Source organism: Garra rufa, chromosome 5, assembly GCF_049309525.1.
Source record: "Garra rufa chromosome 5, GarRuf1.0, whole genome shotgun sequence".
NCBI lineage: Eukaryota > Metazoa > Chordata > Actinopteri > Cypriniformes > Cyprinidae > Garra > Garra rufa.
This window is the reverse complement of record NC_133365.1, coordinates 47015677-47040121: the sequence shown is the minus strand read 5'-3', so window position 1 is coordinate 47040121 and position 24445 is coordinate 47015677. Positions and strand designations below refer to the sequence as shown.

The 24445-nt window shown below is 36.6% G+C and overlaps 1 protein-coding gene across 1 annotated transcript in view; it reads right to left on the bottom strand.

The window, feature by feature from the left end:
* The window catches only part of sema4c (sema domain, immunoglobulin domain (Ig), transmembrane domain (TM) and short cytoplasmic domain, (semaphorin) 4C), an 80418-nt gene that overhangs the window by 35751 nt on the left and 20222 nt on the right, over window positions 1-24445 (bottom strand). Inside the window, exon 2 of the mRNA XM_073839716.1 lies at window positions 191-409. Coding sequence (XP_073695817.1) covers window positions 191-293 — 103 coding nt within the window. The 5' untranslated portion in view covers window positions 294-409. The remainder of the gene's footprint in view (window positions 1-190; window positions 410-24445) is intronic.

Below are 24445 nucleotides of genomic sequence, written 5' to 3'. Positions count from 1 at the left end.
ATCTCAGTGAATTCAAAGCAGAAATCACACCTCTTATCTTAAATCTGCATGGAGAATGAAGGGAGGGGTCGACTGAAGAAAAGAAGAAAGAGACGGACGAATAAAGACAGGAGGAGTACCATAAAAACAGTGTGAGAAAACGGAAACAGGACAGTGGGCTCACAGGTTTGTTTGGTCATTAGATACTCACCATTATATTTAACTGTCTTGCGTGGGACGGGGTTCCAGTTGACGCAAATCCCCTTTTCAAAGCCGATCACGAAGATCACGAGAAGAACTTTCGCACACCCCATTTCTCTTCTCCCACTCTTTTTATTCCACTCCACGGAACGCAGATTCTGATTGGACGAGAAGCGAGGGCTCTGATTGGACGACAAGGTGTGGAGGCTCCAGATGCACACAACAGCTCCTGTCAGGGGAGGTACAGAAAACAAAAAACATAAACAAAAGTGATTTCGAGACACACGCCGACCTCCCTAGAGCCTTCCTGTCGCTATCCAAGTAGAGCTGGAACTGTTTATGGAGTGACAAAACACAGTCAGGACGATTTAATGACATATTTTACACTCTTTCAGAAAGTACAAGGATAAATGCATCTTGGCAGACCACCAGCCAAATTGTGGATGCTTGTCAGAGCACGACAGCATCAACACAACTCACCACCATTTACGAAGAACATGTCGCACGCGAAAGACGGCCTGTTTCTGACAGGCGCGGACAAACGAGAGATGCGTTTGTAATTATAATTGGAGTCTGCGTTCTCCTGAATGCATTATGATGAAGCCCGAAGCAAGGTTTCAAGGGAAAAAAAAGTCCTGAGCGGTCCAGTCTGTTCAGCAATTGCCGTTTTCACACGTTTGCTCTAATCATCATCTCACACCTGTTTCTCTCCATTAAAAAGGGAAATTAGGGCCTTGATAATATTTGCTGATTTGAGAGCAAACCCATTGACTTTTAAATGTGCGTCAAATGTCAAATACTGTTTAGCGGCGGAGTTAACAATGTAAAGCCCTCTTTCTGCCTGCACTGTGTTTTATCATTCAGTCTGAAAAGGTTGTGTGAATTTAAACGTTCGCAGTGATAAGCAAGTGCAGAGGGGCGGCCTTTTACCATCGTTGGATTGAGATGCGGACCTGTGCGGGAGCAATCTCACGACCATTGATTTCTGTTTCTCTTTTTTCATTAGCATGAAAAAGAGAGCCAGAGAGAGAGAGAGAGGACAGATAAGAGAAGTCAGAGATGTGGCGATTCGCTCCAAATGAGTTGTCCGTAATAGAGGGGTTGCAATATAGCAATTCGATGACTCACATCTCCACTTGCACGGCAGTTTTTTATTGGATCGATGCGCCGCTGCTTATATCTATGCTGTGGGGAGGGACTGGTATGCGTCAGACTGTTGTGACAGGTGGTGTCTACTCGACTTTTAAAAACAGGTGATTGTGTCCTCCGCACTTTTTCTTTGACGGCACTTCCAAACTAAATATAAACTCTGTTGTTCTCTCTGTAAATATATAAATAGAAGTATAAAATAAAGATAGATGATAGACATTATCAAGCGTATAAATCACAAATATTTTTAAAGAAACATTGTCCAACAGCCTCTCCTGAGCCCACTGAGTTTTAACAGACATCCTAAAGCGTGCAGTGAGTTTGTTGGGGGTTAATTAAGAATTAAAGGGGGAAAGTCACTTGAGAGGAGGCAATATCTCTATCGCCAATGATTGGATATGACTGGTTATGATCGGCCGTGATTGGTTCATTGATTATACTGTATAGAAGTAATGTTTTACAGTCTCAGCATAGTATGCCAGATCACGGTAGTCTGCTAACAACCTTTTTTTCAGAACTGGCCTTCAACTGGCGTACAAATTGCGATCAATGTTAATTTTCAGAATGTGTTTGCATCATTAACTTGATTTTAGTGCTAAAACAAATGCAAATCCCGGCTTTTAGACAGCATTTTTGTCACTTATTGCTGTACAACATCTACAAATGCTTAAAACAGGATGGATTTACTTGAGAAACAACATTGTGAACATTTCAGAGCATTTTAAGTCTGAAGTGCAAAAGTTTTCACACCCCACTGTCAAGTAGTTTTTCTCCTGTTTTACATATAAACCTCACTAAATGTTTGCTAAAAAAAATGTAAAGAATAAATGTAAAAAATATTTTTTTCCAGTGAGAAAAGAAAAGTACACATAATTCAAATTATATTTTTGGAAAACAAGTTTTATAATATTAGGCAATTTTGCTTTTCACGTAAATGCATTTTTATTGATGCTTAGATTTTTTCAAGAATGTTTACAAAAATACTGATGAGGAATTAAAACACTATCGCACAACTTCTTAGTGAATTCCCCTCAGTCCAAACGTTTTCACACCCCACTGTCAAACTGCTTTTCTGATTTTAGTGCGAAAACGAATGCAAATACTGCATCTTTTGTCTCTTATTGCTGTAAAACATCTACAAATGCTTAAAACAGGACAGATTTACTTGAGAAACAAAATTGTGAACATTTCAGAGCATTTTAAGTCTGAAGTCCCAAAAGTATCATACCCCACCGTCAAACAGTTTTTCTCCCACCCCTGAGCCCATTGAATTTTAACAGACCTATTAAAGCATATTGTGAGTTTTTGGGGGTAATTGAGAATAAATGGGGGAAAGTCATGTGAGAAGAAGCAATGCCTCCATCGGAATATGATTGGATATGACTGCTTATGTTCAGCTGTGATTGGTTCATACGATATGTCTCGCCTCGTGTTCATGCGTGTTTTGCATTCGCAAATCAGTCTGAATGATTAATATAATAGTGTTAATAGGAAGACTAACTTAAAAAAGTAGGAAAACAAGATAAAATAAGACTTAAAATAAGACTTAAAACATGATCTGTGAGAGTTTTTAGTGATGACTGATAATCCGAAAAATTAAAAAATAGTTAAAAGTTAACTAAAGGAATAGCAGAACGTAAATTCACAAATAAATTATATTGTTTAAACTGGTACTACCTTAACTTATTTTTTTTCAATAAATGTAAACTGCTTAAAAACACTAACTTGATGAGATTCATACTTCAATTCAAATATTGATTACATTGTTAATGTAAATTTCAGATAGTAATAAGTAATGTTTATTTAACCAAGAAAATTGGATTGGAGCATGAATTTAATTTTTAAATAGGGCTGGGCGATATGGCTGAAAACTATATCACGATATCAGTGTTTCATATCGGTCGATATCGATAATTATTGATATTTTTATGACCCATTTAAAATAAGGACCAGGAGAAAAATATATTACACTCAAGCATTTTTATTTTAAACTTAACCTGCCTCTGATCATAATCCCCTCAGTTATTAAGACAGAAATGTCAACAACCATGGAAAACTCAAATAATTAAAATGTAAACATAAGTCTAAAGTCACAATATACACTTAATTATCTCTTAATCCTCAATTCAAACCCCATTCATTGTTGATGAAGTGAATGGTCAAGCTAATGTATGGCCCAGAAGTACGGCTTGACCACAGGTCAGAGGTTGTTGCAAAGTACTTGGCTGATTATATTTTTTTCTGCACAGATTGCTGGTTGCCAGTAGCCAACATTACTTCTTTCCCGGTACTTTAGCCTATACTTTGTGTAATAACAAAAATATTTATTTAAGTGAAAAAATAAGTCCAAAACTTTCAACATTTTGAACAATAGGGCCTTACAATCTTTTTTTTTTTTTCAGAAATTCTTGTTTTAATTTTTCTGATAATCAAATGAAAGCAAAATCACAGATTTATTTTTAAAAATAAAAATAAGCGGAGCTTTACTGTTAAAATTAATACATAGAAGAAAAATGATATTCAGTTAAACAAGGTTTAATAATAATAATAGTATTTTTTCAACAATTAAGTGGTGACTCTTTATTTTATTTTTTATCATACATATTGTTTTATGTAAATTATTTAAATGTGAACACCTACATTATACTGTACAGTAATACAAGACTAATATTGTTCTGTTACATGTTAAAGCGTACTTTTATTTTGACAGGTTGCCGTGAAGTTTCAGTGTGTAATACAGTATGAATGATGCTAGTTTCACTAATGAAACGGTAAAATTGACAAAAAGTGACACTCACAGCAGCTTTGGAGATGTATTTATTGGAGTTTGTCTGTTCATGTGAGATGCAAAGGCCAAAAATTAGCGGGAGCGTCACGTGTGCATTATGCGTGTAGTGAAAATAAAACGCGTCTCCTCCATTCATACATATAGAGGCAAACGGAACATGCAGGATTCTTATTGAAACGGTCTTTTTGCATTTCAGTTTTCACAGACACTAGTCCATATCGCGATCTGAATTAATTAACAGACCAACTTTTGATTTATTGGTCCAAAAATCGACGAATTCCGCGGCATTCCGCCCTATAGTAAAGTCCGTTTTTATGAATGGAGTCCGCGATCCCGTCTGTGAGGAGACATTGTAAACGCGCGATCATGTAGAGACAGAAATCAAATGCCGTCGTGTAAATAAGATAAATAACATAAGGCTATTTAGTTTGTTTAATACAACAACATGGACCCGTTCTGTAGGAAAGATAACCTTAACTTCTATTGTGATCTGGCGCTATGAACTGAACGTTAAAGGGGGGCTGGGCGGGCCGATGAAGAATACAAAATATCGAACGTTTTATCGAACACATTTTTTATTGATATCGATCTCTTGTCTATCGCGATATATATCGTTATCGTTTTATCGCCCAGCCCTATTTTTAAATTAATAAATATTGTTCTTATATATAACATACCTACACACACACACACACACACACACACACAACTGCCATGTGTTTCTGCTCACTAACAGATATCTGACTGTTACACTAAGAGGCTTCATATGATCATGTTTGACCTGCAGAGGGATTATGGATAGAGCTCCAACAGCAACAGAGCAGAGCAGCTCTCAAAGACCTTGTGCTAAATCTCCGGAAAACTACCATTTCAACCACCAAGAGAGTAATGCTAAAACAGAGTAAATCTCACTTGTCACATGCCAAGGCACACTGCTGTTGGCAGACCATTTAAAAAATTGTAAAAAGCTATATGATTTCCCATATATAAAGCTATATTTTCTACATGCTGAAAATAACACATTAGATCATATAAAAATAAAATATTATACAGCAAAACATTTCAATATACAGGTTAACACAAATACCAACTACTGTAAAACAAATCCATAATTCAATTAAAAAGTAATAAATATTGTCCTTCATCCAAAGGAAGCGAACTATGTGAAGATGGATGTATGCTCAAAGTATGTATGTATGCTCATGTTTTCAAATGAGCTGCTCCCTAAAGAAAACAAACTACCCTTCTTCCGCCATTTTTCATGCCCATCCGCAAAAAAGCCAAAGGCTGAGTGATGACCAGCTTTGTGGGTATAAAGCGTTTCCCATCTCTTACCAATCTGCTCTTGTCTTCCGGTCAATAATAAGCTCTTCTCCAGAACTAACAGCCAATGTTCGTTGTCTAAACTAAAATAAGGCCCTTTGAACTCTGACCTCCTGACCCCCAAGAGACAAAGGATGCCAAGGGAACAGCACAGCTGTGAGATGAAGGTGGACTGTGAATGTACGGTTGCACAAGAGGAAACAACTCCACCCCTCAACATAAACACATCTTTCCAGTGTCACACTCAAGAGCTTTCCTCCTTCCTTCCATCCCTCGTTTCCCCATTATCTCTCCTTTAATGAAAGTCAAACAAAGGCCTTTGCATGTCAGTGGCCGGTAATTTCCCAACATCCTGTCATAATCTCTACACCAGCGATTTCAGAAACTGACCACTCAACATCAGCTGCTCAACACCATCAACAAATCCTCAAAAAAAGCTCCCAGACTGTCTCTAAAAGTACACAGCGTAAACAGAACGAGCTGAGTAAATGCAGAAATCTGCCTTCAGCATATGATCTATTTATTTCAGTATAAGATCAGATGGCACTAGTCAAAACAGGGCAGCGTGCTTTCATCCCCCAGAGTAACAGGCGGGGATCTTTTATAGCCGCAGAAGCGGGGCAGTAGGTGGTTAGAGGAGCCACCAACCCTCTCAAGGTCTCTGTCCTGCCACTTAAGTCTTGTTTACGCTTGACGCATTCAGTCTGGCGTGAAGCACCGCAGACTAGTGCATCTCAACAGCACTGAGAGCTGTTTACTCTATACATTTTCCGTTTTATTATTTTCCAAAACGACAGGCGACAATGTAGTGAAAATACAAGGTGAACCAGCAGGATGTGTCAGTAAGCATTACCTACTCAAGTAAAGATAGTTTGTCAAGACAAACTGAAATGGTGGCCTGAGAAACACTTTTCTGAATGTGTTGAAAAATAAACAAACAAATAAAATAAATAGTGTATATGTAGCAAATATCAAATAAGTAAACATTACATTTTTAAGTAGAAAGACTGAAATAGTATTCTCTTGTGAAATATACTCCAATAATCCTTGCCTATGTTACATATTTGAAAAATTATTTCTAGAGTATGCACACAGAGTTTGTTTTTTCAATGGAAGCCCATTTCCGCCACTGAATAAAAAATAATAAGGTAATTGCTACTTTATTTTCACATTTCTGACTTTTTTTTCACAATTGTAAACTTACATCCCGCAATTCTGACTTTGTTTCACAGAATTGTGAAATAAACTCACAATTGGGAGTTATAAAGTCAGAATTATGAGATATAAACTGGAAATTGCGAGAAAAAAGTCAGAATTGCGAAATATAAACTGGCATTTGCAAGAAAAAAGACAGAATTGCAAGATATGAACTCGCATTTGCAAGAAAAAAGTAAAAATTGTGAGATATAAACTCGGAATTGCGAGAAAAAAGACATTATCAGATATAAATTAGCATTTGCAAGAAAGTAGTCAGATTGCGAGATACAGTATAAACTCGTATTTGCGAGAAAAAAGTCAGAAACGCGAGATATAAACTTGGAATTGCTATAAAAGGTCAGAATTGCAAGATATAAACTTACATTTGCGAGAAAAAAAGTAAAAATTGTGAGATATAAACTCGGAATTGTGAGAAAAAAGTAATTATTGTAAAATATGAATTTGCATTTGCGAGAAAAAAGTCAGAATTGTGAGATAAAATGTTGCAAGTACCTTTTTAAATTTTTTAATCAGTGGTGGAAGTGGGCTTCCATATTTAAAATGTAGTAAAATGTTTTAATACGAAACTTTTTGTGCTGCCATTTTGGCCAGGACTCCCTGGAAGAAGAGGTTTTACATCTCAGTAGGACTATCCTGGTGAAATGGCTAAATAAAAAATAAAAATACATAAAAAGTGCTTTGTTGTTTTGTCTATTTCTTATATATGACAATTAAGATTTTCTAGTTAAAAATAATAGGTTCACACGTTTGTTTAAACTTTAATTTATTTTAATCTTAATTCCTTACATTGAAATTAGAATTTCAAAGGCACCAAATTAAATTCTGAATAGCACACAACCTTGAAACAAACACCGCAATTAAATGAACTTCCATTTACAGTCTGCTTTCTGCAGGTGATAATAGCACAATGTTAATAGCACCAGGCAAAGAGTTTTGTGAATTAGGCACAATCTATAATAAGCCTAATTTACATAGAAAAGAGGTGTGTTTGCACTGAAAAGAATGACAATGACTTAATTTAAATAGCATGGCACAGCAGCTGGATTTCACCTGGTTAAGCTGTCTTGCGTATGTAAAACGAATAAGACATTTTGCACCAAAATGCAGCACGCAAAAATGGCACTGCGCTTTAGCGAGCTCACCCCTCAGACTTTCATAAAGAGTCTCAAGACTTCAGAGAGGCTCTCAAGTCTGCAGTCTTGTGCTGATGAAAGTGTCGAGCTGAAGGTTTAATGCTGTTTGCTCTTTGTTTATGCCTTTGTGGCAGCGCCTGCAGCTGGCATGCATGTATTATGGTGTTTTTTTTTTCGTAGAAGAAAGTGTGAACGCTGATTCAGTCGGACTGCATGTGTGCTGTAAGTATGACTGATGATGTTAGAAGTGGGAGTGTGTGATCGAGTGGGAGGCTGACAGCTCGTGTGTGTGTTGAATGATTGAGTGTGTGTGTCTGTTCTCGGACATCAACAAGCCGTGTGATGTTTCATTTAGTGAATGAGCAGAGATGAAAGTCTTAATAATCAAATGGAGTTTGATCAGCTGCAGGCGCATCCCACTTCCTGTTCCCTTCCCATCCCTTCCCGTCACTGGGATCCCCCCTCCCATTGGCGCTCGGCCCACAGAGCAAGAGCTCCTTGATCAAGGCCATCTCTGAGTTGGGAAAAACAGCTCAATTAAAGTTTAATCCACTTAATTATCAACCCAAGAGAAAAACTGAAAGAAGGAGTGTTAAGATGCCCTTCAGGATCATCTGTTCTCTTACTTTATCACACTTTGTGTCTACAATTATCTACATCTCACCTTTTGTTTTTTATTCTTGGGTGTTACTTTAATGTCCTACGGGTTGATTTTTAATTAAAAGTAACTTTTTTTGTTATATGAAAATCATATTAAACAATCTTGGAAAGCTATAAGATTATAGCTATGAAATGATTCTTTTTAAATAGATAGATATACAGATAGATAGATGATAGGTAGATATTATCTAGTAATATAGATATATAGCTTTGTTTAAAACTTGTCCAAGATCCAGACTTTCAATCTTAAACTCTAAAAAGCCATCATAATAATATTTGCACTTTTTAATCTTTAAAAAATTATGAAAAACGATGAAAAAATGATTGAAATTTGAGCATTGAAAAACGACAGTAACATCATAATTGTGTCACAATTATTTCCTTAATAAAGCAAAATATAATGTACATAACTATTATTTTCACTATAGAATGCTAATGAACACAAATGTAATGTGTAAATGACATAAAAAATGACATTATTCTTGAAGTCAGAATCTGTACAAAAAAGAAAGAAGGATCATACAAAATACATGTTATTTTTTATTTAGTACTGACCTGAATAAAATATTTCACCCTTTCCAACAATGACTGTATGATTTTGAGATCCATCTTTTCACAATGAGGACAACTGAGGGACTTATATGTAACTATTACAGAAGGTTCACTGATGCTCCAGAAGGAAACACAATGCATTAAGAGCCATTCAAGATCAGGGTAAATTGACAAAACTTGTTTTGTCTTCTGGAAAACATGTAAGTATCTTCTGTAGCTTCTGAAGGGCAGTACTAAATTAAAAAAATATATGATATTTAGGCAAAATAAGAAAAATGTACACATCATCATTCTGTTCAAAAGTTTTCTACAAGAATGCTAAAAAAAACAAAGAATTTGTGGGACCTGAAGGATTTTTCTGAAGAACAGCGGGCAGTTTAACTGTTCAGGACAAACACGGGACTCATAAACATCTATCACTAAACAAAAAAAAAAAAAAAAGGCTGTGGATCATTCAGGTAAGAACACAGTATTAAGAATCAGGTGTGTGTAAACTTGAACAGGGCAATTTTTATAAATTCAACTATTTTTTTCTCTTGTGGACTATATGTAAACATCTTTTATGTGAAATATCTTATTCAGGTAATGAATGCATTTTGTATGATTACTTTTTGGTCTTATTTTGCTAAAATAATTAACATTTTGCAGATTCTGCAAGGTGTATGTAAACTTTTGACTTCAACTGCACATACACTATAAGTCATTCTTAGCACACAAATTAAACTCAATAATTCAGGTGTGAAAGTTTTCTTAAAAGAGTGTTTTAAAAGTCTATACAGTGACAAAAGTGCCTATAATGGAAGAAACACCCATATACTAGAGAAAAACCATCTCTTTTTTTCTGTTTGCTCGCCACATCTCTCCCTCTCTCTCTCTTTCATCGTCTCTCTATAAACCTCTCTCTGAATGTAGTCCATCTCTCTCTGACCTTGCTCTGTCAGTTACTCTAATGATGTGGTTTAAGCACAAACTGTTGAGTGAGTGTGTGTGTTTAGGCCGTATGTGAGGGAGAGACAGAAACTGGCGACACTCACGTGTTTCCATGCCCTCCGGAGCATAGGACGCTGGGATACCCTCTCTGACCTGTCATTAATGCTGCATGTGTTCCCAATTCAATCAGCTTCATTAACGACAATGGCGACAACCTCATTACCCAGCTGCTTTCACGTGTGTGTGTGCGCACGTACATCCATAGGTTGATTCCCCACCTCACACGATTGCGGCGTTCAACAGAACAACAGCAATTAGCAGACAATGCGACGGTAACCACATTGTGTGCACACGGTCCCGCAGGGGCCTTTAGACGAGAGACATGCCTGCTGCGTTTCTGTTAAAGACACCGGCGATCAGCGCAGGAAATAGCTATGCGACAGGATTGGCTTTAACATTATGCAATAACGATTACGGTTATGTTCTACTTTTATGATTTCAGCAATGACTGCTGAAGCGCATAATCATTTCAGCAGAGTACTGTAGCATGTTTGGAGAGCTGGCTGGGAGCCTGGAAGGAAAATTCTGTATTTTGTGTACAATATCTTACAGGGACACGCTTGCATTAGTTCTTGTTATCGTGGAGGGGTATAATATTTCTTTACATATTTAAATACGCACAAATCCTACGCCACCACGTTCATCACAACATGACTTGCAAAACATGACTGAACGCAACTGATGGCCGTGAAGAGAAACATCATACAAATGTACAATGACAACATGCCAATATTTTTAAAAAATTTTTAATGGGAGGGATGGATGAAATAGAATGATAGTCAGAATGATAGATAGAATGACAGAACAATATATATAATGATAGAATGATAGAACGAAGGATAGAACGAATGATAGAACGAACAACAGAACGGATGATAGAATGATACAACGAACAATAGAATGAACAATAGAATGATAAAATAACAGAGCGATAGAACGACAGATAGAACGATAGATGGATGGAATAGAATGATAGATAGAATGGTAGAATGATAGAAAGAACAGTAGAACGATAAATAGAATGATAGAACAATACATACATAAAACAATAGAATGATGGAATGATAGAATAACAGAGCGATAGAATGACAAAACGATGATACAACGAACAATAGAATGAACAATAGAATGATAAAATAACAGAGCGATAGAACGACAGATAGAACGATAGATGGATGGGACAGAATGATAGACAGAACGACATAGAATGATAGACAGATAGATAGAATGATAGAACCATAGAAAGAACAATAGAACGATAGATAGAATGATGGAACATACATACATAGAACAATAGAACGATGGAATGATAGAATAACAGAGCGATAGAATGACAAAATGATAGATGGATGGAATAGAATGATAGACAGAATGACAGATTGGATGATAGATAGAAAGGTAGAATGATAGAACAATAGAAAGAACAATAGCGATAGATAGAATGATGGAACATACATACATAGAATGATAGAGAGAACGATAGAAAGATAGAACAATAGAACGACAGATGATAGATAATTAGATAGATGATAGATAGATGAACAACAGATAGATAGAACGACAGAAAAAAAGAATGACAGAATGCTAGATAGGACGATGCAAAGAACAATAGAATGACAGATAGAATGATGGAACAATACATACATAGAACAATAGAATGATAGGATGGTAGATAGAACGATAGAAAGATAGATAAATAGAATGACAGATGATAGATAATTAGATAGATGATAGATGGATGAACAACAGATAGATAGAACGATAGAAAAATAGAATGGCAGAATGCCAGATAGAACAATACATAGAACGATAGATAGACAGAAGGATAGAACAATAGACCGAATGATAGAGCGAGAGAATGAGAAAATTAACGAATGCTAGATAGTACAATAGATAGAATGATAGAAAAATAGAATGATATATAGAACAACAGAACAATAGAATGATAGAATGATATATAGTACGATAGAAAAACAGAATGATAGAACGGTAGATATAGAACTACAGTTTGAGAGAACGACAGAACGAACTAAAGATGATAGATAGATAGATAGATAGATAGATAGATAGATAGATAGATAGATAGATAGATAGATAGATAGATAGATAGATAGAATGATAGATAGAACAATGAAATGACAGAAAGTCAGATAGATAGAATGATAGAATAATAGAATGTCAGAATCATAGAATGATACATGGAAAGATAGAACAATAGATAGAATGACAGAAAAACAGAACGATAAAACAATAGGATAGAACAATATATAGAATGATAGAATAACAGAGTGATAGATAAAATGGTAGACAGAACTATAGAATGACAGAACTATGAATAAACGAACAAACGAATAACAGATAGATAGTAAATGTAAATCAATAAGCTGGGCTACTGTGTATATGTCTCTCTGTGTGTGCTTGTAAATCCTCTTGGTCCATAGCTATAGCTGTGTTTTACTCAGGTTGAGCACTTTTGTATGCTAATAGGCTGGAAGTGCAGGACGCCCACTGTTCTCCCTCGGGGGTTAATTGTCCTGCAGGCCATACTTTTTCCCTCCATCGTTCTCCCTCCACCCTGCAGTTCCTGACAGCCTGAGCTACTGGGGCCAGAGGTGGGCAGAGGTGGAGAGGCTATTTGTGTCCTCTCTCATTGACGTCTATGTCTTTCAGCTGGAATAAGTGAAAGCCGAGAGAGAAGGTGGAGGAGAGGCCACAACGAACCTCTGCACCCCTCTAGTGTTTCCTGTTAGCGGAGTTAATGGGAAGTCATGCGGCGCTGCTCTGCAATTGTCTGTACGATACAAAACTGACACCTTCATTCCGCATGACACACATCCTACTGTTCAATACGGACAGAGCTGGAAACAGAGAAAGAGGAAGAGCGTTTTAGCAGACGATAAGATGAGAGATCAATGGGAGATCTGGTGGGATGTAAACAGGAAGGATCTCAGTGACGGAAGGAGGACAGATCGGGTTTAATCAACATCCAGTGCGCGTCTGTAGGAGCGCTGGGTTGTGTTTATGCTGATTCGCAAGTATCTGTGATGTACTCGCATGTCATGTTGGGACGAATTTGGTTTTTCGTATCGCTGGTGTTGTTTTTCTTTTATTTCGCTGAGAAGGCACTGTGGCGTCTATTCCGAAGCACAATAATCCATCTGTCTCTGGATATCTGTAGCGTTTGTGGCTTCGAAATGCATGTCTTTACTGTCATGATATGTGGGTTTTGCTTCTTTTCAAATCCCTCCCCAACCCACTTCACCTCAGACTTCCCTCTTTATTCTTCTGTTTCCTTTCTTCTCTCCTCCCCGCATCCTGCTTTTATCATCTTCCTTCCCCCGGTCTCCTCCTTCCCAGCACGCCTGAGGGGGATTTAGACGGCGTAAAGCTATTTATGATCATCAACCAATGGCCAGATTCAATCCATTCACTTCCTGTACGCAAATGAGAGCTTGAGAGATAAGGCGAGATAAGCAGAAACCGAGAGATTGAAGGAGGGGAAGACTGGGGGATATTTTTACTCTTTCTGTTGATTGAGTGCGAGCCCCTCTTTTGTGTGCGAATTCGGGAGACGGCGGGAATACAAACGACTCGCCTTGTTTTCGCGACACTGTTATCTCAGGCAATTTGCAAAAGTCTGAGGTCTTCAATTTAACTGAATGCTTATTCTATCGCAACAATTGCCTCACACAACAATAATTTGTCTCTGATTTCTCCCGCACGCCCCACTACCCCAATCTCACCCAAATCATCCCTCCATCTCTCGTTCGCCATCTCTATCTCTCTGTTTTGTTCCTCGCCCCGCGGACCTATTTGTTTCACCGCCATGCTGCGGTCAGAGGAGAGAAAGCTATCTGTGGAATAAATCACTTCTTCTCTTTGACTAGTTTCTCAAATACCTGTAATTTTCATCTCATTTGCGACCCCCTCCTGGTTCTATTCTGAGATGCTTATTCACATCTTTGTTCTTAGATCTTCTTTTACTCAAGAAGTATCTAAGACTAGATTTTTCAGCTATAAAAAGTCATTTTTCATGATTCCCATGAAACGCAGTTCATTACAACCAATTCATTCGAGAAAAATGCAACAGGTTTGATCAAGTTCAGCTTTTAAAAATGTCCATGGTGTATTACAATGGGTCTTTTAAAACATAATTACAAAATTATACTGATTATATTTCAAAAACATGGAAGCAAGAATACTATTGAATACAAAAGCTCTAACAAATACTAGCAAAATGCTTTTCTGTGTACTTCCTCTATTTAACACAGCATGCTACAGTAAGAGAAAAAGAAACCTCAAAAGTGACTGATTTAGAAGACTCTTCATAGGCATCAACTCAACAGATGTGAAGTGAACAGGAGACAGCAGATTTTAATGGAGTATGACGTAAGCAAGTAAGCAACAACATGATATCAATATTAAAGGAGAAGTTGACTTCCAGAACAAAATTTACACATAATTTACTCACCCCCTTGTCACCCAGAATGTTCATGTCTTTCTTTCTTTGGTAGATAAGAAATTGTTTTGTTTTTTTTGAGAAAAACATTTCAGGATTTCTCACCAAATAGTGGAGTTCAATGGTGCTCATGAGTTTGAACTTCCAAAATGCAGCTTCAAACGGCTCTAAATGATCCCAGCCAAGGAAGGTCTTATCTATACTTTTTAACCTCAAATGCTCGTCTTGTCTAGTTCTGTGTGAACTGTGTATTCGGGTTCAAGACAGTTAGGGTTTGTCGAAAAACTCCCATCTCATTTTCTTCTCCAACTTCAAAATCGTCCTATATCACTGTTTTACCTTTTTTTTTTGTAATAGTGGTACTTCTGCAGCGATGTAGGACAATTTTGAAGTTGGAGAACCAAATGAGATTTTTTTGACATACCCTAACTGTTTTGACCCAGAATACACAGAGTTCACACAGGCTATACAAGATGATCATTTGAGGTTAAAAAGTCTATAATTTGTCAATTTGTTTAAATAATAACCAATTGATTTGCTAGATAAGACCTTCCTTCTTCAGCTGGGATAATTTAGAGCTCTTTGAAGCTGGACTTAAACTGCATTTTGGAAGTTTAAACTTGGGGGCACCATAGAAGTCCACTATATAGAGAGATATCCTGAAATGTTTTTCTCAAAAAACATAACTTCTTATCGACTGAAGAAAGAAAGACATGAAAATCTTAGATGACAAGGGGGTGAGTAAATTATCTGTACATTTTTGTTCTGGAAGTGAACTTCAATAATAAAATATGATAGTTCAATAATAATAAAAAAAAATCTTTCTGTGGAACACAAAGGAAGATATTTTTAAGACTGCTTGTAACCATTGACTTCCACTGGACCAAAAACTTCAAAATATCTTTTTTTGTGTGACACAGAAAAAAAAATAAAGTCAGTTTAAAACTAAACGAGTTTCTAGGTGAACTATCCCCTTTTTAACTATTTTTATTGACTATAATTATAGTATATTTATAATCAATATATAGTCAAACCAACATTTATTTAGACACCTTCAACATTCCTCACATCAGAACAGTTTATTTATGTTAGTTTAGAAAATGGTAATAAATTAAGACAAGAACTCAGAGTTAAACTGTCAGAACAAATTCATCTTGATAATCACTAATTAATTACAGTCAAACCTAAAGTTATTCAGACACCTTTAACATGTCTCACATTATCACAGTTTATTTGCTGTGGTTTAGATAATGGTAATAAAATATGACAAGAACTCAAGAGTGTCTGAACAAATTCATCTTATAATGTCAGATAACTTTGATAAAAAGGCATGTAACAAAACATGGTCAGGTCAGAGTGTCAAATCAAATTTAAGTCCCAAATTTTGTATTGATTTTACTGGTAGTTCACGGTATGAAGAAATTTTGTGTGTAATATGTCACAGTTTACTTTATTTTGCTATGCTTACTTACATAAATAAACTATAGTGTCCTGCACCCACTAGGAAAAATAATTATATCTGGTGTCTGAATAATTTTTGGTTTGACTGTATTCCAATTTAATTGTATATTACAAATAAATCCGTAATCAATATTTAATAATAATAATATTTTTATATTGATATTATTTTTTAACAGAATTCAACCAAAAATGTTATAAATTACATTTACAATTGTTTTGATAAATGAGTCATAACTCTTTAACATTTTACACATTAAAGGTGCTCTATATATTTAATATTATAGGATTTTATTTGACTGCATTTAATTATTATTTATTGGAAACTAAATAAAGATAAGTCTGGAATTAAAACAAAAATAATTTTATACAAAATTAACAAAAAACATGTAACAAAAACATTATACATAAATTACATTACCTAAGAGTGATGCATATTTTTTGATAACTGAGTCACTATTTAACAAATTAAATGTACTCCGTAGATTAAATAATTGTATTTGGATTTCATTTGATATTTTTTTTTAGTGGAAGCTAAAAGATAAGATTATTAAAATCTGACATTAAAACAAAAATCATGTTATATAACACATTTGGGTTAAATGATCGAAAAGCAAATATACATACATGTGACTGCACATTATTTGAATTCTATATTAATGCATTGAGTTGGCTCTGCACCAAAAAACAATCTTGCATCTACATTGGACGCAAGTGACTGTCTAGCATTCCTGTAGCGCTAACAGCAAGATCAAGGGTTCGATTCTCAGGGAATGCATGAGCCAAAGAAAAATAATTACTGTAAATACACTGCAACTCACTTTGGATAAAAGCACCTGCCAAATGCATAAAAGACTAGACGCATCAATATCTAAACCACTCCTTTTATAATCAACAAAGCTGTCCAAAGTGCTGTGAAAGTTTGCAGAATATACTTTTCTGCTTTGTGTCAGATAGGGCCACGCTGGATAAAAGGCATAGCAAAATCTTGACAAAGTTCTACCATCACATGGTATCGAGTATATCATCATACCATCAATCCCTAGACTCCCATGATCACTCTCCTGCTGTTGACTGGCCTCAAAATGTACAGCCATCCTTTCTCTGGCTCCTTATCTTGAGTCTTTCTTCTGCTTCTCACTGAAAGTACCAGAGGACCCTTTTTTTCACTCAAGCTCCTATGGGAGAGTAAGATACACACACAGACAAGTGACTGAAGGTCACGCAGCTCGGGGGGTGAGGGGTGGGCGCTTTCAATCAGGTTAATGTCCCTCTCTAGAGTGTGATCCCTCTCTCTCTCTCTATCTGAGATAGAAACACAGCCACATGAAAGGGGATGAAGAGATGAAGCCAGTGTGTCTGAAACAGTCTCTCATGAAAAAGACAGTCAGCTGTCACACAGATGCATATAATACATGAAAGAATCCATACTGTAATGAGAATACAGCACTAAAAAGACAGAGTAACGAAGAAGACAGAAGGGGATGTTTAAACAGATTGGGTTTCTGAAGAGTTCACCCTTTCCCCTGTGATCGATTAGAAGGTATAGTTACACTTGCTATAATAAAGCACAGTCACATTGAATCACTAAGAAAGAAAAGGGACGCTGTCCATTTGAGTCTGTTAAAAGTTGTGCACTCATGCACATAAAATTAAGTTCTGCGAATATCTCATATCGGATTACTTTAATCAAATGACCTGCAAACTCAATTTGGGCCATAATTAGAAGCACGGCCCATCTGGGAGAGCTATTGTGTGTGCGTTTCTGCAGAAGCGTGGCTGTTAAAACGTTTAACCCCTAAAGAAGAGTCCCTCAGCTTAAGAGTTGAACCTTCCGCACCAGTCAAAAAAACAAAAAAAAAACATCCCAATGACTTTACGATCTGTTTGGAAAAATCTAGGACACATCGGGAACGAATGTGCACTTCTTAGAGGCAAGGAAATGTCAAACGAATGGTGGTTAACTGTATGGTAAATACACAGACGTGCATGCACAAACACGCTAGTGTACAAAATGTCTGCTGGCACAATTTGCTACTGTGCTCAGTGTTGATTTTCCAAAATAAACAGGCCATCAAAAAACTTCATTTCCATTGCTTCCTCACCTTATCCTGTGCAGAAAGAGCTACAACACACACACACACATTCAAGATATAAACACTCCAAACAGATCCGGTAGTGGGGTTCAGTGTTTTTTCAGTGGAGAATGCAGGATTTGAAAAACACCTGCACACAAAAACTTGAACTTGTGAGTTTCAAACTTCTCAGAACACACACAAACATTTAAATGTGTAGCTATTTAAATGCTATCCTAACTTTAGCTTGATACAAAGTTAATTAAACTTCTAAAAACTAACCTTTACTTACTGAATCTAATCTAACTAGTGCACTTAAAGGGATAGTTCACCCAAAAATGAAATTACCCAATGATTTACTCACCCTCAAGCCATTCCATATGGCTTTCTGTATAAGACAAATACAATCAGAGTTATATTTAAAAATGTCCTGGCTCTTCCAAGCTTTATAATGGCAGTGAATGGCTGTTGAGATTTGAAGCAAAATAAAGTGCATCCATTTATCATGAAAAGTGCTCCACATGGCTCCCGGGGGTTAATAAAGGCCTTCTGAAGTGAACTGATGTGTTTGTGTAAGAAAAATATTTATATTTAAAGCTTTATAAACTGTAATCTCTAGATTTGTAAAGAAAAATGTCAGAGGATTTCGATATAGGACAAATTAGACTGGTTTTTCTGCTGTAAACAAAACTTGGTTCTCTCGAGACTAGTATATTTTCAGTGGAGCTTATGCTATGTCCTACATCATTCGCTGGAATGCCACTCTCTTTTGAACATGGTTAGCGTAAGATAGAGTTTACAGTTTATAAAGTTTTAAATATGGATATTTTTCTTACACAAATGCATCGTTTCACTTTAGAAGACATTTATTAACCCCCCAGAACCATGTGGAGTACTTTTTATGATGGATGGATGCATTTTATTGGACTTCAAAATCACTGCCATTATAAAGCTCGGAAGAGCGAGGAATTTTTTTTTAAAATATAACTCTGATTGTATTCATCTGAAAGAAGTGGGGGATGGCTTTAGAGTGAATAAATCAAGGGGTCATTTTGATTTTTGGGTGAACTGTCCCTTTAAGGTTGTATTCCTGAGTTTTAAGCTTCTCAAACATAAAAACTACTGTTACATACTGATGATTTCTATATGCTAGCTTGATACACAGTTATTTAACTGCAAAAAACTAACCTTAAACTTTTGAACCTAATACATATATTGCAAAAAGAGGACGTATGGTCACCCTAACTAAAAGTTGAATTCCTGAGTTGTTAGCTTCTCAGAACACACAAACATTTACATACTGTAGTTATCTAAATGATAGCTGGATGCAAAGTTAATTATAACTACTAAAAACTATAAACATATTTGCTGCTTTATTTATGAACCAGTTTCCCCTTGATAAAACACTCACTTAATCAAATTCAGCTAACTTCCCGTAACAATTTTCAGCAAATTTGCCTCCAAACTTTCGGTGTCACTCAGAAAGCCTTTCAACACCCTCATGAATTAGACATGTGTAACCCAGCACGCTGTTTAAAACCTCTCGTTTAATAGCAAATCGACCATGGGCCACTGTAAATGAGTTTCTGAAACAGTGCTGTAGTAAAAGCCTCGGCCATGAATAAATTCAAACCAATCTGACCACCTTCTCACCTATGGTGAAACGCACAGAGAGCAGTCAGAGCTAAATTAAAACATCCCTTTATTAAACTCTGAAATCAAGCGTGACAGCGGCATAATACGGATGATTCATTAGCTGACGTTGCTAACGCTAATCACAGCCGTGCAGAGCGGAGGGGAGACACTGCTGAGTCATATGCTCTCTGATGCTTATCTGAAGCCGCTTTTGCGGTTTTGGCTCGGTTTGGTGAAGACACTGGTGCTAGCAGTGCTAATTGCGAGGGTATTGGCTTAGCGCTTACTGCATTCGTTTCGTATTGGACGTCATTCGTGCAACTGTGGTTTTGGCTTCGCTGGAACACTTATCTAAGTGTAAAAGTCTTGTCCCAATTTGAATATTACCCATCTTAATTAGCATGTCCCAAATCGCATGTTGAAAATAGTATACCAAAAACGTTTGAATAGTGCACTTTCTTCAACAAATATTACACAAAATCCTGTGTCGAACAGAAGATGGACCCATTTCAGAATCATACAATGACAACTGAGACACTATACAGTTAAAATTGAGAGGGATACAGTGCTAAAATGTTAAAGGGATAGTTCACCCAAAATAAAAATTCTGTCATTAATTACTCACCCTCATGTCGTTCCAAACCCATAAGACCTTCAGAACACAAATTAAGTAACTTTTTTGATGAAATCCAAGAGCTTTTTGACCCTGCGTAGACGTTGAAGCCCCAAAAAGGTAGTAAGGACATTGTTAAAATAGTCCTTGTGACATTAGTGGTTTAATCGGAAGGTTATGAAGCTACGAGAATACTTTTTGTGTGCAAAGAAAACAAAAATAACAACTTAATTCAACAATTTGTTTTGTTGCGTGTCAGTCTTTGATGCACTTTCCATTGCATTGTTGTCTATGCAGGGTCAGAAATCTCTCGGATTTCATAAAAATACTTTATTTGTATTCCAAAGAATAACAATTGTCTTTTGCGTTTGGAACAACATAAAGGTGAGTAATTAATGACAAAATTTTCATTTTAGGTGAATTATCTCTTTAAAACAATCGAAAACATTACCTTGAATCAGCCCAGCCATTTGATAGCACCACATGTGAAATAAAGTGAAACTAGCTTAGTATGTAAACAGCATCTAGATATTAGCATGCTTGTAAGCACTACTATTGATCAAAGTGTCGTATTGTGTCCTCCGTTTCTACCAGTGTCCATTTGCAAGGTCATTCGTTAGGCCATTAAAGTCTGTCCACACATAAGAGGAGCAGTGTGGGTCAGCGAGACAGAAGCGTCTGCCCGCGTGTGTGTGCTCTCTTTGTTGAGTGACTGCACTTTTGCATTGACCTTTGACCCCCAGAAGCCAATTATTCATGGGGTCATGATGGCCGACCTTCGCTTTAAATTAGCCTGCTGTCATGCTGACCCTCACCCTCCTTCCACTAAAAATAGAAAGAAAGGAAGAAAAAAGAAGGAGAAAAGCAGTGGTTGTGACAAATATGAATATTTAGTTGCACAGTCACACAGCTCGAGCAGCATTCATTAGAGTGGGCTTTGGCTGTGGTGTGTTTGAGCCGATAAAAGCTTGTCTGAGAAAATGCCGTGGGTTGCTTTAGTTATTTCTTTAACTATGCCAGTGTTTGGGGAAAGAAGCATGTAATACCCTCCACCTGCTGCTGGGCCTGGCAAGAAATTAGCAACCCGCCAACAAGGCCAGCGTGGAGACGCTCGCACACACATACACACACACAAACACACACGCTCTATGACTAGACAGTGTGTGGGAGGACGGCCTTTCTGAGGCGGTTGAGAAACAGTCTAGAGAATCTTCTGTGCTAAAATAGTTCCACTCATGCGCCACCTTTTATGAGCTCCACGACCTTGAAAGAACTTGTGGAACTGTTCCGTCCAGAGATGGCGAAATGTCTAATAAGTTCACTGAAGCACACAGTGTTTGGTGCAAATGTGATTTATTCAAGCTTAAAGGTGCCATAGAATGCATTGAGAGAATATTTTAAATTGTTCTCTGATATCTACATAAAAGGTATATGGCATAGGAAAGGGCAAAAAATCTCCAGAAATGGTTTTACAGGTCCATTTACAACCTAGGATTTGCCCCTAGAATGAAATGCTCTGTTATTTGGAAGCTTCATGAATATTAATGAGCTCCGCTCTGATTGGCTGTTTCACAGAGCTCAATAGCTCGCACATGGATAAAAATATATATTTAATTAGGAGCTCTAGCCGCTTTTAATATGCGGTTTGTTGAATCTGCCGTTTTGAATAGCGGATAATTTAGTGTGATTACTGTGATCGCATGTGCTCTGTGTAAAGTTACAATGCAGAGGGAGTGCTTCCTACCACACAAGTTGAGCTGCTCCTCAGTGATTCTCAAGATCTGTAAATCATTCGCCATCATCAACGCAGTTATTTCTCCATCATTCGCCATCATCAGCGCAGTCATCTCTCTGTTTATGTGGTAAGTGAAATCCTATGTATTGCAATGTAACAGGCTAGCGCTAGCATTAAGCTAACCGTGTCCCTTCAGTGGCTTGCCTTGTTTAACTGATGTTCTGACGTTACTGATGATTGAGCGATGCAAATGTTGGAGGCGTAACTATTAACGATCTCAGGGATGTTGCGTAACAGTCTGTTATGTTGGAATTGGCCTATTTTTCGGTGGTCTTTTGCAAATACTAGATTTATATAAGGAGGAGGAAACGATGGTGTTTGAGACTCATGGTATATCATGTCCATGTACTGAACTGTTATTATTTAACTATGCCAAGGTAAATTCAGTTTTCCATTCTATGGCACCTTTAAGACAGCAAGCTTGTGGGGAAAAATATATGTAAAAAGTAAAAAATGTTGTTTTCTATTTAGTACTGACCTGAATTTACTGACCTGACCTGAAAGATATTTCACATAAAAGATGTTTACATATAGTCCAATTTATAAAACTGACTGTTCAAAAGTTTATATACTCTTGATTTTCCTAAAGGAGTAGTTCACTTTCAGAACAAAAATTTAAAGATAATGTCATCAAAAGATGTTCATGTCTTGTCTTTCTTCAGTCGTAAAGAAATTATGTTTTTTGAGAAAAACATTTTAGGATTTATCTTCATATAATGGACTTCTATGGTGGAGTTCGAACTTCCAAAATGCAGTTTAAATGCAGCTTCAAAGGACTCTAACGTTCCCAGCTGAGGAAATAGGATCTTATCTAGGAAAATGCTCAGTTTTTTTTATATACATTGCAATTTATATACTTTTTAACCTCAAACGCTCATCTTGTCTGGCTCTGTGTGAACATTTTGGGAGGTCAAACTCGGGGGCACCATAGAAGTCCACTAAATTGAGAAAGACGTGCACTGTGTTGTTGCCTGAATGATCCACAGCTTTGTTTTTTTGTTTAGTAATAGTTGTTCATGAGTCCCTTGTTTGGCCTGAACAGTTAAATTGCCTACTGTTCTTCAGAAAAATCCAACAATGACTGTATGATTTTGAGATCCATCTTTTCACACTGAGGACAACTGAGGGACTCATATGCAACTATTATAGAAGGTTCAAATGCTCACTGGTGCTTCTGAAGGAAACACAATGCACTAACAGCCAGGGGGTGAAAACTTTTGAACAGAATAAAGATGTGTACATTTTTCTTATTTTGCCTAAATATCATATTTTTTTATTTTATTTAGTACTGCCCTTCAGAAGCTACAGAAAATACTTCAAATGTATTTCCTTCTGAAGCACTGGTAAGCATTTGAATCGTCTGTAATAGTTGCATATGAGTTCCTCAGTTGTCCTCAGTGTACAAACACAAATGCTACATTTATTAAAAAATATTCTGGACAATATAAAGCCATGTAGATTTAAAATGTATGGCCAAAGATATATGATTAGAAATATAATCATTAAGTAGATATATAAAGAAATATTTTATGGAGTGTGTTTTAATCAAACTGTATACACCAATAGTGTTTAGTGTCTTTATAATTCATGCTGATACTTTATGTGTAAGTATGTGAGAGGATCTGTGTGGGTAGAGAGATTTTAGGGTGCCATTGCTTAGTGTGTGTGTTGTGTTTATATAAGTGGGAGGATCACAAAGTAATGCTCTGGCTTCATTTCAAGCCTTTTTCATAACAAACCCCAGGGCTGTGTCAGATTTATCTGAAAATTTTCTCATAAAAAAAGTACAAACCAAACAAATCCCATGTTAGGAGACGCCCACTGATATAAACTGCCGCTCTAAAGCCCTGGATTCAAACCTGCCCCCACCAAACAAACTTGCTTGCTTGCTTTTTTTGGTCTACTAGGTACAGAATTAAGTGTTCCTGTACATTTCGTTCTCCAGATGGAGAAGCAATTTTTGTATTATCACAATAAAAAAAAAGAGATATCTCGTTAGTGGACATTTCATTGTCATAAACTTTGTCCATTCAAAATTACCACATTATTTTCAAGGACCTTTCTCACAATGGCCGTAATTATATTGTGCTGTATAATACAACGAGAACGAAAGCGACAGATGGTGACTGCGTGAAAAACAACATTAAGTAATTTGGTTTACTTGCAATTGTTTAAAAATCAGCTGGTCTTGCATTAGTTCAGCTCTGCTGTAAAACAATCCACTCTCTCATTTTTCTGACACTAGAATAAATAATAATCTCTTAATGATGCTTCAGTTTTCAACAGCAAATGTTTGCGAGCCCTACAGATGTCCATGTGGGGTGAGAAGGGAGAGCGTGTGGGTCAGTTTTCCAAAGGTTACTGACATCTCAGCTGTGTTCGACGAGACTGGAGAAACCAGAATATTTTAGCTGAGT